The sequence below is a fragment of the Oryctolagus cuniculus genome, chromosome 10, assembly GCF_964237555.1.
Source record: "Oryctolagus cuniculus chromosome 10, mOryCun1.1, whole genome shotgun sequence".
In the NCBI taxonomy this organism is placed as follows: domain Eukaryota; kingdom Metazoa; phylum Chordata; class Mammalia; order Lagomorpha; family Leporidae; genus Oryctolagus; species Oryctolagus cuniculus.
Genome location: NC_091441.1, coordinates 28,666,387 through 28,680,371, shown reverse-complemented (window position 1 = coordinate 28,680,371; position 13,985 = coordinate 28,666,387). Strand labels below are relative to the sequence as shown.

At 40.6% G+C, this 13,985-nt stretch overlaps 1 protein-coding gene and 1 long non-coding RNA gene across 6 annotated transcripts in view; both read right to left on the bottom strand.

Moving 5' to 3' along the window:
• Positions 1 to 13,985, bottom strand: part of DYM (dymeclin) — a 374,546-nt gene that overhangs the window by 160,862 nt on the left and 199,699 nt on the right. For 3 of the 5 annotated variants that reach the window (XM_051851233.2, XM_070050191.1, XM_070050192.1), the window contains one exon: positions 400 to 564. The exons of the other annotated variants lie outside the window; for them this stretch is intronic. In XM_051851233.2, coding sequence (XP_051707193.1) covers positions 400 to 564 — 165 coding nt within the window. The remainder of the gene's footprint in view (positions 1 to 399; positions 565 to 13,985) is intronic. 5 annotated transcript variants of the gene reach the window in all.
• Positions 1,649 to 13,762, bottom strand: LOC138844023 (uncharacterized). Its single transcript, XR_011379333.1, has 2 exons — positions 3,621 to 13,762; positions 1,649 to 3,130 (listed from the first exon to the last, which is right to left on the bottom strand). It is a non-coding gene; the product is annotated as an uncharacterized lncRNA (long non-coding RNA).

Below are 13,985 nucleotides of genomic sequence, written 5' to 3'. Positions count from 1 at the left end.
TTGCTGAGCAAGAAAGAGAACGGAAAATTTACTTGCAATTAACAATAACTACACAGTCCATTTCATTACAAATCAGACAAAGCAGTCCAACTATTATAAAGTAAGTCAAAGAGAACAAAGCTTAGAGAAGTTCTGACATGTACATGACAGCTATGTGGCGGACCACTTTCCTCTCTCCCATGAAGCAATACTAAGTACTTAAGAAGACATTAGTTAAAAAAAAAAAAAAAAAAGACATTTGTAAAGAGACAAATCCATTGTATTAAGCAATTATTTAGTGTCATTTTAAATGTCAGCTTTCTCTTAAATCATTAAATTGACAAGTATTTCATTCAAACATGCAAATATCAGTCACACAGACATGCAGCATGCAGTAAATGGACAGCAGAGGTTAATAACCTGGAAGCATAGGATCTGAGAATGTGAGAGCAAGTTAGAGACAAGAGTTCCTCTCCATTGTCACTGAGGGTCGAGAAGCAATGCTGAAGCGTAGAACAGTGAGAGTGGGGGAAATACAGTTTGTCCAACACATAAACATATCTCCGCAAGTGGCGGCAGGTATAACTGAAAGACAAAGGTAAAAGGAGAGAAACAGAAAGACAGGAGTTTTCCTTTGAAAAAATAAATCATTCTTTATGTCCTCAAAGTTTTCTGTGTAACTTCACTAGATGGTGCCCAAGAAAACCACCATTAAAAGAGAATTTAAAAAAAAAATAAAGAAAAAAAGAAAATGAATACCTCAAATTTTAAAAATGGGCATAAGATTTGCCCAGATACCTCACCAGAAAAGATATATGGATAGCAGGTAAGCCCAAACCATATGCCACTGGGGAAATGGAAATTAGAACAAGGAGGCACCACCACAGACCCAGCAGAACGGCCAAAACGCAGACACTGATAACACCAAATGCTGGCAAGGACAGGGAGCAGCAGAGGCTTCCCTTCCTCACTGGTGGGAATGTAAAATGGTACAGTGACTTGGGAAGACAGTTTGGCAGTTTCTTACAAAACTAAATATATTCTTACTGTACAATTAAGCAGCTGTGCACCTTAGAATTTACCCTACAGAGCTGAAAACCCATGTCCACATAAACACCTGCACACGGGTGTTTTTAGTAGCTTTATTCATAAATGCCAAAACTTGGAAGTAGCCAAGGTGTGCTTCAGTGGGTGAACAGGTAAACAGGCTTCAGTATAGCCAGACAGTGGGATATTCTTCAGCATGAATGAGGAATGAGCTATCAAGTTACAAAAAGACACCAATGGGGCCTAAACGTATATTACTTATTACTATGTGAAAAAAAGCCAACCTGGAAAGGTCATGTGCTGTACATAGGACTCCAATTACGCGGCGTTCCTGAAAAGGCAGAACTATGGCAATAGTAAAAGGTTTGTGGTTGCCAGGGGTAATGGGGAAGGATGGATGGATGGCCAAAGCGCAGTGTTTTTAGAGCAGTGACAGTATTTTATGTGACACTACAGCGGTGGCTACACATCATCATACATTTATCCAAACCATAGGATGTAGTATCAGGATGTATACATTAGGGCTCACGGAGAACAAAGCTTTATGTAAACTGTGGCCTTTGGGTCAATGATGTGTCAATGCAGCCTCATCAGTTGCCACAAATGAACAGGATGTTGATAGTGGGGGAGGTGCAGAGGCAAGGGCTCCACGGGAACTCTGTTCTCTCTACTCAGTTTTGCTGTGAACCTAAAAGTGCTCTAATTAATAAAGTTCATTTACTAGCAAAGAAGAAAGATTTGTTTACAGGGAAAAAAAGCCTCAGCATATGAGGGTGTCATCAGCGAACCATAAGAAATCTGCCTTGGTAAAACAAAATGACATAAGATATTTCCTCTTCTCAGTCCTGGCAGACAGGAAGTAACACTGTTAAGACTATGGAAGTGCCAAGGGAGAGGGAGTACTGAACTAGGAGTCAGAAGACTTAGACATCCAGACACAATCCAGCAACTGCAAGCTTTAAAATAGTGGGTATTTGATCTCGCTAAGCCTCAACCCCACAACATTGAAGCAAAAACTTCAAAACTGCTCCAAAATTGTGAAGGGGTATTGCAAACAAAGTAAAACAATAAGGAACAATCATTGCCGTCATCATCATCATCTTCAGCAATTTCACTGGTGTCACATTTCAGGCCTTTTAAAAAGACTGACGTTGAAACAGGGCAATGCAAGGTTAATCTGGCAAGGCGGACGACAAAACAGTGCACACATGAGGCGACACAGTCAGACCTCTGAGAAGCAAGTCAGTAACCATGAAAACAGAAGTTTATCAAATTACCACAATTGTGGTAGGTGATGCTTAAGCTATCTGAACTCAAAATAGAGCTTATAGTAAGGGGGAAGATTTGAAAATTTCTACAAATGAACAATTCACTTTTCCATCCGGTCACTAACCAACCAAGCAGCCCATCAGCCAGTGGCACTCGCTGTCTACTGCATGTAGGAAAGTTCTGGGCGCTGAGCAAAGGGTGAGGAGCAAAATACACGCATCCCTATCCTTGTGGAGCTTGCAGCCTAGGGGGAAAGACAGTGTCAGACAGGAACAAAATGTACTGAAATGATCAGGTCTCGAGGTGCTGACAATGTCCAAAATAGAGCAGTCTGAAAGTCATTTAAAGAAGGCTTACACGTAAATCGGCATTTCTACTGAGTCTTGGGGAAAACTCCAGGGCTAATTTCACAAAAGAAGAGCAAAAACAAAAGAAAACATAATAATCGTGTTCTTCAAAACTATTAAATACTGGGACTGGCACTGTGGTATAGCAGGTAAAGTCACTGCCTGTGAAGCCAGCATCCCCTATGGGTACCAGTTTGTGTCCCAAATGTTCCACTTCCAATCCAGCTCCATGCTAATGGCCTGGGCAAAGCATCAGAAAATGGCCCAAGCACTTGCGCCCCTGCCTTTCATGTGGGAGACCCGGATGAAGCTTCTGGCTTTGGCCTGGCCCAGCCCTGGCTGTTGCAGCCATTTGGGAGGTGAACTAGCAGACGGAAGATCTCTCTTTCAAATAAATGAAGATCTTAAAAAAAAAAAAAAAAAAAACACACACAAAAACAAACAAACAAACAAACCACCACCACCACCACAACCTGAATTATCACCACCTTGTGGGGAACAATCCGGACTAGACTGAGTTACTGGAATTAAGACTTATTCTATGCATCTGCTCTCCCACAATATGGCGCTGGGAGAGAAGAAAACAGCTTCTACACAGGTGCCTCCAGTTCAACCAATAAACTGTAGGACTCGCTCCTGATTGGAGGAGAGCAGCGTACTCGGCGTGTGGGCAGCTGAGTTGGGATTGGCGGAGGAGGACTATAAAGGAGGAGAGAGACAGCATGCACCAGGAACATCTAAGGGGAACATCTAGCTGAAGGAACACCTGTGCAGCCCCCCGAGAGAGCCGGCCGGCGGTGTGCCGCTCCCCTGCGGAAGTGGGGAATGTGGCCAGGGGGAACTGCCCTTCCACGGAGGTGGAAGGGATAGTAGCCAACCCGGGAAGAACCAGCAGCAAACCCGGGGAAGGCCGAGCAGACAGAAAGAACAGCGCAGGGTCCTGTGTCGTTCCTCCACGAAGAGGGGGAGCGACACCACCTTAAACAAGTGGTCACTGTTAATATTATCATTAATAACAGGACAAACAGACATCATGTATCCCCCAGTAAATTCACCACATAGCCAAAATCTAACCCAGAGCAATCAGACAAGTCCAAACTGAGGGGCATCCTATTAAAAAAAAAAAAATGGTGCCACATTTTTCAGAATGAGGCCAAGAAGGACTGTTTCAGGCTAGAGAAACTGGAAGAGGACACTGACTATAATGTGGGATTCTGGTACCAGGTCCCTGACAATGGGTCCAAAAGAGTACTTTTTTTTCCCCATAGAAAGGAAATTAGTGGAACAAATTACAAGAGCTAAGTGTCCACAGATTAGACAATAGTACTTTATCAATGTTAATTTCCTGTTTTGGATAAATGTCCTTGTGTTTAAGAAATGCACACTTTAGTAGGTAGTAGTAAAGGTGCATTGTGTTTATATACTTATTCTCAAACACTGAAGAAATGGATATAATAATAAGTCAATGTGAAAAATTTTAAAGATTTATTTATATATTTTAAAATATTTATCTATTTATTTGAAAGGCACAGTTAGAGAGAGAGATAGAGACAGACAGAGAAAGGGATCTTCCATCCTCTGGTTCACTCCCCAAATGGTCACAACATCAGGGGCTGGGCAAGGCTGAAGCCAGGAGCCAGAAGCCTCATCCCAGTCTCCCATATGGGTTCAGGGGCCCAAGCACCTGGCCGTCCTTCGCTGCCTTCCCAGGCACACTAACAGGGCGCTGGATTGGAAGTGGAGCAGCAGGAACTTGAATTGGTACCCAATGGGATGCTGGCACTACAGGTAGCGGCTTTACCTATACATGCCACAGTACTGGCCCTGTCGATGTGAAATTTAACATTTGGGGAATCTGAATACATATAAATTAAAATTCTTTGTACTGTTATTGCAGACTTAAGCAGACTTTTTCAGATAAAAGCTTTTTTCAAGAAAAAAAATTTTAAAGAAGTTTATTTTATTTACTTGAAAAACAAAATTACAAAGAGAGTGAGATACACACATACACACACCCCTCTGGTTGACTCCCCAAATGGCCATAAAGTGACCATAATGGCTGGATCTGGGTCAGACCAGAGCCAGGAGCTTCATCCAGGTTTCCCATATGGGTGGCAGGGGCCCAAGCGCTTGGGCCATCTTCCATGGCTTTCCCAGGTGCATTAACAGGGAGCTGGAGGGGAAGTGGAACAGTGGGGACTCAAACCAGCACCCATATGGGATGCTGGCATTACAGGCATGGCTTTACACACTGAGCCACAATGCTGGCCCCAAGACAAGTTTTAAAGAATGAATACAAATACTACAATATCAAAAAACTAATTTATTTTTAACTTAAAAAAATATCATTTTGATAAATGGAATAATACTCATTTTTAAATTACGGGGTTGAGATTGAGAGCCCTGAAATGTCATTCTGACCTCTAGACTTAACACTTGGAACATCAGAAAAACTAGAGCGTGGGAAGTAAGCTAACGTGGTCTGGAGCTACCCCATCAAAAACAGTCACTGTTACTTAAGAGCTGAACTTTCACAAAAAATAAAACCTCTTTAGTGCCTTCTTATATGAAAATGCCCAAGATTATGCAACGTATAGTTCTGAAATGTTACTTGATATGGTTATGCTTCACCAAAAGAAAGTATGAAAATGTTCTGTCCTAGAATAACATTCAAGTCAGTACAAGATTCCAAAAACCACAAGCAGAAGAGAAATGCTTAAAAAAGACCCTAGAGTCAAGTTTTCTAATAATGTGTTTTACAGTACTTTACAATAAAATGGGTAACACATTTTCATAGCAAATTCTTACTAACTTGTTTTCTTACTATATGCTTAAAGCAAATTTAAAGAGAAATGAGATTAGCAGGATAGTTTATAGCCTAACTAGAATATTCTGTACATCCCTTTCCAATCCCCAGTTTTCATCCCATTTTGCTTTGTTCTTTACCTTCCCTTTTTTAGAGAAAGCTTGTCAGTAAATCCATTAGTAGATAGAAAATAACAGGAAAGTAAATTAATAATAAGTGTTTAAAACCTACAGGAAGAAAATTATAAAAAATTTAAATGTTGGACAAAAAAAGAGATCTTGCAAAATGAAGAAACACCAGCATGTTTCTGACTGGAAAGACAAAAATATCTTAAATTAATGCCATTATCTTTCACATATTCAAAATCTGGTCTTAGATTTAAATCTAAATTTAACTCATGTTGAGTTGACTTTTGTACGTGGTGTCAGATAGGGGTCCAATTTCATTTGTCTGCATGTGGATATCCAGTTTTCCCAACATCACTTATTAGAGACTCCTTTTCCCATTATGTATTCTTGGCATCTATGTTGGAAAAATCAACTGACTGCACATATGTGGGTTCATTTCTGGGCTCTCCATTCTGTTCCATTGGTCTTTATTTTATTTATTTATTTATTTTTGCCAGTACCATGATGTTCTAACTACTATAGCTCTGTAGGACATATTGAAATCAGGATTGCTTGTAATACCTCCTACTATTTTTCTGTTTTGTTTTGGTTTTTGTTTGTTTTTTATTTTTGCACATGACTGCCTTGGCTATTCAGCAACTTCTGTGGTTCCATATAAATTTTAGGATTTTTCTATTTCTGTGAAACACATCATTGGAATTCTCATAGATTTTGCACTGAATATGTAAATTTCTTTGAGTAGTATGAACCTGTGTACAACAGTAATTCTTCCAATCCATGAACATGGGATATCTTTCCATTTATTTGTTTCTTCAATTTCTTTCATCAGCATTTTACAGTCTCAGTGTATAAATCTTTCACCTCATTGGTTAGATTTATTGCTAGGTATTTTAACTTTTTTTGTAATTATTGTAAATGGGATTGCTTTCCTGATTTCTTTTTCAGATAGTTTGTGGTTAGTGTATAAAAATGTCATTGATTTCTGTGTTTTGATTTTGGATCCTGCAGATTTACTATATTTATCATTACAGGTTTTTGGTGAAGTCTGTACATATAAGATCATCTCATCAGCACTTTTTCCTTTCCTATGCTGCCTACAAGAGACTCATCTAACTTTTAAGGACACACATAGGCTGAAAGTGAACGGATGGGTAAAGATACTCCACGCAAATGGAAATCAAAAAGAGCAGGGATAAACTTATGTTAGACAAAACAGATTATAATTAAGTCTAAAAAGAGAGAAAAGTCATTATATGACAAAAGTGCCAATTCATCAAAAGGATACAGGAACAGTAAATACATATGCACCCAATGTTGGAGAAGCTAAATATAAAAAACTAATCCTATGCAGTACAATAACAGTAGCAGGGACTTGAATACTCCACTTCTAACAATGGGAAAAAAAATCCTTCATGCAGAAGTTAACAAGAAAACATTGGACTTGAGCAACACTTTATACAAAATGGACCTAACTGTCATATACAAAACATTCCATACAGCAGCAACAGAATACACATCCTTCTCAAGTGTACAAAGAACATTCTCCATGACGGTTCACATGTTAGGACCCAAAACAAACCTAAGCAAGGAAGACGGAAACTACACTGCGTATCTTTTCTAACCACAATGGAGTGAAATTTGAAATCAATAACTAGGAGGAATTTTGAAAAATATACAAATATTGGAAATTAAAAAGATGCTTCAGAACAACTAGTGGGTCACTGAAGAAATTAAAAGAGAAATTTAACAATATCTTGAGACAAATAAAATGGAAATAAAACATACTGTAGGATAAACTTATAAGGTACAGCAAAAGTAGCTCTAAAAAGAGGGTGTACAGCCAATATGAGGATACTTAAAAAAGTTTGTGAAGCGTGGGCACTTGGCCCAGCAGTTAAGAGACTGCTTAGAACACCTGCATCCCATATCAGAGTGCTTGGGTTTGAGTGCAGCTCTGCTCCCAATCCCAGCTTCCTGCTAATGTGTACCCTGGGAAGAACAGGTGATGGCTCAAGTAATTGAGTCCTTGCCACCCACACAGGAGACCTGGATCAAATTCCTGGCTCCTGGCTTCAGTCTGACCCAGTCTCAGCTGTTGCAAGCATCTGAGGAGTGAATCAGCAGATGAGATCTGTCTGTCTGTCTCTCTCCCTGTCTCCATCTCTCCCTCTCTGACTCTTCACCTTTCAAATACATGAAATAATTTTTGAAGTTCTTGAAAAAAATTAAAAAACAAGTTTATTTTGGTGTATAAAATTTCTATATCCATGCATAGTGTTTTCATAATATACACTTTCCATGAACCTGTTGAAAACGTCTCCTCAATGTCCCTATCACAATAGGAAGATCTCGAATATCCCAACATAATACGTCAACGAACTGGAAAAAAAGACTAACTAAGCCTAAAGTTCTAAGAAGGAAGGAAATAATAATGGTTAGAGCAGAAAAAAATGAAATAGGGACTAGAAAAACAATGCAAAAAAATTAATGACACTAAGAATTGCTTTTTTTAATAAGAACAAAATCAACAAACTTTTAGCTAGAGCAAGAGAGAAGACTCAAATAAATCAAAACAGAAATGAAAGACGAGATCTTAAAATATCTCACCATAGAAACAAAAGGCTCACAGGAGATGATCACAAACAATTATACACCACAAACTAGACAACCTAGAAGAAATGGATAAATTTCTAGACACATACAGCATTCTAAGACTGAAACATAAGAAACAGAAAACAAGAACAGCCCAATAAGAGCAAGAAGACTGAACCAATAATTAAAAAAAGCAAAGCCCAGGACCTGATGTATCAGGGCTGAATTCTACCCAATGTTTAATGACCTATTACCAATTCTCATTCTCTTCCCAAAGAATCAGAGGAAGGAACATTTACAAATTCATTTTGTGAGGCCAACATTACCCTGATAACAAAGCCAGACAAGGCCACCACAAGAAAAGAAAATTATAGGCCATGACCCTGATAAGTATACTGGTAGATACAAAAATCCTCAACAAAAGGTTAGCAAATCAAATTCAACAATGCATTGAAAGGATCAGGTGGGATTTATTCCTGGGATACAAGCATTATTCAATAAATGGAAATAAAATCACTCAAGGTGACAGATCACAATAACACGAAAAAGGACAAAATGATCAATCATCTCATTAGATGGAGAGAAAACGTGACAAAATGCAATGTCTTTTCATGACAAAAACTCTCCTTTGGCAGTTCTGAAATGATGTACCAGGTGTGCACTGCGGCCAGACAGTGTGGGGCCTTCAGCCTTCATTTACACTGGAGTAGCCTTGAAACAGACCACAACACTTGTTACGGGGCATCAAGACTACTGGGTTGATTGCAAAGCCTGACTCCGCCCCACCTCCATCTTCACAAAGAAGGGTGAGGGTGGGCTGGACAAGCTATGATTGATTTCCACCAGCCTCTGTGGGTTCCTTTCCAGCATCATACACAAACTCTACCCCATGATTCCTTCCCTGCTTGATGGCTGGACTGTAAGTGGCTGTGTTAAAAAACAATGAACTGAGTGTTGGCCAAAACTGAGTGCCTTTGCAAGTCCAGGGGTACAAGTCAGGGTGTGAGCCGGGATACTGTGTGTGGAACAAGTAGCCCAGTGGTACAGCACTTGTCTTTGGCCTCATCTCCTTAGGACTGCGAGGGATTTGGATTAGAAGGTTTCTAGATACCCAAAAGGTTCTTCCACTCTATACATGAGGACACAGCTAGGGCTGGCATGAGCCTGGACAATTCTGTTGTTTGGTCAGTGGTCCCACACTTCCTCCAGTGATCAGGAGAGAATCCTCAAGTCATGCAAATGGAATACATCCAACACCCCCACAAAGCTTCCCTGCATTTTTTTGCAAACCTTCCCACTCCTCCATAACCACTGCCACTTTCAGATTGGGTGTCTGTTGCTACAGATTGGTTTGCAATTACTAGAGTTTTGTAATAAATGGAGTCATTCAGTTTGACCTCTTTGGCTTTGTTCAGCATAATTACTTTATAATTTCTGTACAGTGTATCAATACTGTTCCTTTTCAGTGTGAGTAATATTGCACTGTATGGATATTGTATATGTTTTATATCTATCATTTGTTCATCCAATCACCTGATGATGAACATCTGGGTTATTTCCAGCTTGGGACTACTGCAAATAAAGTATGTAGAAGTGAAAAACAAAGACCCTCACCAAATCAGGTACAGAAGAAGCACACCTCGACAACATACAGGCCACATACAGGAAGCCCACAGCTAACACTGCACCCAGCTTCTCTCCCAGACCTGCAGCAAGAGGAGAATGCCCATGGCTGCCACTTCCAGTCAACATGATCTTGGAAGTCTTTGCCAGAGCAATTAGGAAAGTGAAAGCAACAAAAGGCACCTTGTCGTTTCTAAAAATTGTGCCCACCAAAAGCAAACAGCTCCTTAGAAGACTGGCTGCTTCCAGGTCTGAGAAAGGAAATGTACAAATGAGCCTGAGGTATCCTGTGGCCTAACAGCGAGGAAGCAAGGAAACTGCCAAGGACAAAGGGGGGCCCTGTCACAAGGACGGAAGAGACAACACAAGGCATCTCCATGGCCAAAGATGGAGCAATCGGGAATCAAAAAGGGTTGGGAAAGGTTGACAGAAGGGTGCTAGGTTCTAGCTAGATGGGACTAAGATTCTGGGGTTCTACTGTACAGTAGGGTGACTCTAGATAATGTTAGTTTACTGTATGTCTCTATAAAAAGTGAATATCTCAGATTTTGGACACTTCTATAAATAAATGTTAAATGCTTGAAGAGATAAGTATATTTACCTGACTGAACACTGCACAATGTATACACATAAAGAAACATCACCCACTCCTCATAAATATGCACAATTTAAAAAATAAGAAAAATAAATAGAATAATTACGAATAATTACTCTATAAGTAACTGGAACATACAGGGGATATTATCTCTAAGGATTCATAATCAAATAAAACAAACAACAGGAAAACTAACAACCAAAAGTATATTGGTTGCTATTGGAGGTAACAAATGCATTTATCTCTATTCCTGAAAATTAAAGACTAAAAAGAAAACAATAAGCTTTAATCTTATATTTCCAACTTACCATAGTTGATGAGAGCCAAGTTTTCTTTACAGAAGAATTCTACTCAACAACTATTCATGTAGTACTACAATCAGAAAATTATCATTTGGCAACTTGTAATGAAACAGCTAATTCATTCAAAGGTCATTTACAGATGAGACCATTACATGAAAAGAATTCATGGTGAAACAGAGAAAGAAGGGATTAAGCTTTCAACATGTGAACTCATTAATCACCATAATATCTCCAGGAAAACTAGATATTAAGTACTTCCTGATTTAATGCAGTATTAAATAAATAGGAAGACTAACTAAGTATTTTTGCCTGATAAACCAAATCTGAGTGATCCATCCGCTAGAGGGAAATTTCAGCTTACAGGAAAAAAAACTAGTGACAAAGAATAAATTAAAGGACATCAGAAGAAGCAAACCAGGAGAGAGCGGCAAGATGGCGGAATAGGAAGGGAGCACACTGATAGTCCGGGAAGAGACAGTTTTAGAAAAGTGGAGATACTGCAGGTTCAAGGAAGAGTAGGGGAAGAAACAGCAGAGGAAACTTCCGGAACTAGTGATTCACAGTGGACCTGCGTGGAGAGTGTGGGAGCCCACAGTTCGGGACACCAGTGGCAGACTCAACACAACAGCGCTGGAACGCAAGGTGAGCCGAACCTCAATAGCCTGAGACACCGGCGGGCAAGCGGAAAGAGGAGACTAGAGGGAACGAGCCTTGAAACCCCATGGGGAAAAGTTCACCAGGCTAACTAGAAGAGAGAGGGAAAAAAAAAGTGACCGATAGGGACAGGAGTTTCTCTCTCTCCTCTTACCTCTCAAAGGCGAGCAAGACAAAGAGCAGGCGCCATTTTGGACATACGTCATAAGCAGGGCGACCTCAGGTCTGCAATGGCCCTGAGCCTAGCAGAAAAACCTGACTGGGGTGTGTGTGTGTGTGTGTGTGTGTGTGAAATAACAGGAGATCAGGACCTAGTGAATGTGTGGTGCTAATGAACTGAGACTGTGAAAAAAGAGACGGCGGGGGAGAGACTCACGGAATTCACCTGAGTACCCTCCAGAGACGCTACAATTTGGTAACCTTGGCAACCCAGAGGGAGACTGCAGGAGAATTTGAGACCACACTGAGGGCAGAACAGATTCCCTGTGTGGTACTTGGGAAAGAGCTTCCAATCTCTGGCTCCTGTGGGTATATCATTCGCCTGCTAACTACCTCCAATTCTGTTCAGCTGTGCGGAATTACGTCCCTTTTGAATCAAAAATAGAAAGAAAGAGAGATTTACCACTCCTAACCTGGGAGTGTCACCTTTGGCACACCCTTAACCCTAAGGAACCAAACAGAGCCAAGTCACTCTGGGAAAAAAAAAAAAAAACCTAAATGAAAGATGTCTGTGAGTGAGATTCCAGTGGAAAGAACGGGGCCATCAAGGAAGGAGGTACCTTTCTCTGAAGGGAGGAGAGAACTTCCACTTTGACTATGACCCTGTCGGAATAAGATCGAAGTTGGTGAACTCAAAAGGCTTCCATAGCCTTGGCAACTCATGACTAGAGCCTAGGGAGATTACTGATGCCATAAACAAGAGTGACAAATTATTAAATCAACAACAGGAATCACTGTGTACTTACTTCTCATGTGGGATCTGTCCTTAATGTGTTGTCAAATGTGAAGTAATGCTATAACTAGTACTGAAACAGTATTCCACACTTTGTGCTTCTGTGTGGGTGCAAACTGATAAAATCTTTACTTAATATATACTAAATCAATCTTCTGTATATAAAGATAATTGAAAATTAATCTTGATGTGAATGGAATGGGAGAGGGAGCGGGAGATGGGAGGGGTGCGAGTGGGAGGGAAATTATGGGGGAGGGGAAGCCACTGTAATCCATAAACTGTACTTTGTAAATTTATATTTACTAAATAAAATAAATAAATAAATAAAATAAAAAAAAGAAGAAGCAAACCAGCCAACCCAGGTGTGGAATATTCCATATCAGACAAGTGAGTTTAACAACTAGTTAGAGAAAGGAAGAATAAAAAAGCAAACAAGAGGTACCACTCTACAAATCAGCCATTCTTCTCTTGAAGGCTTAGATAATAAATATTTGCAGCCCATACTGTCACACTTAACAGTAACTTCACTCAGCAACTGCTGTGGCAAAACAGCCATAGACAATAACATAAATAAATACTACTGTTTCCTGGTAAAACTTCATTTTCAGAAACCCAATGCTGCTAGGAAGACCTGAGATGTGAAACTCTCGGGTGGACAAACTAAATCACCAAATAGCTCATAAAAGAGGTAACAAAGTACCACAAGTGAAATTTGCAGTAGGGGAGAATTCACCTGATCCGCTGGGTAAGCAAAGGTTTTCCTATAAAAGCAACGATTTGGGTAAGATTTAAGGATGAGTAAAGATAAACAGGAAAAGAATTCTAAGTAGAGGGAAGAACACAGATGAAGCTCTTGGGTTGGAAGGAAACCTGTCTCCTATGTGGAAGTCAAAGGCCTTGTGGCAGGAACTGATCTTGCAGGGAGCAAAGAGGCAGGTGAGGTCAGAGCACAGAAGAGTTGTGTCTTCACCCGGCGTGTCCAGCAGGGGAGTTTCAGGGGAGCTGCCTCTGGAAACGACAAGGCTGATGCAGACTGATGACATTACACGGGTTAAAACGCTCCTGCAGCGCAGCAGGGGATAAGGTCAAGCTCAAGTTATTGACAAGACTTGGTAGATATGGTGGACGGGAGAAAGGAAGTCCAAAAAATGAATCTTGAGCTTCTGGGCTGCATAAAAGGTGGTGTCATTCAGTGAGGTAGGAAGAGAGAGAGGACCAAAGAAGGCTGGGAAAAGGTGAGATTTCATTTTGGATAAGTTGAGCTTGAGATGAATGAGGAACCCAGACACGACGTCAAGTATTGGCTCCCAGAGGCCAGGGGACAGGGCTAGCCTGGAGTCAGGGCTAACCTGGAGGTGTTCGTGAGCCATCTCTACCTAGGTGGGAGTGGGGGTGATCACCTAGGAAATACAAGAGAGAGAAAGGTCTGAGTGTTTGTGTCCCCCACCACTCAAATTCATATGTTGAAATCCTACCTCTCAAAGTGATGATAATAAGAGACGGAGTCTTTGAGAAGTGATTAGGATTAGGTATAGTCACCAGAGCAGGGCTTTCACATGGGGATTCGTGTTCTTTTAAGAGTCCCCAGTCCTCTCGATGGAGCAAGAAATGGGCTCTTGCTGGCCACCAAGCCTGCTGGTGGTGTCTTCATCCTGGACTTCCCAGATTCCAGAACTGTGAAATGTCAATGT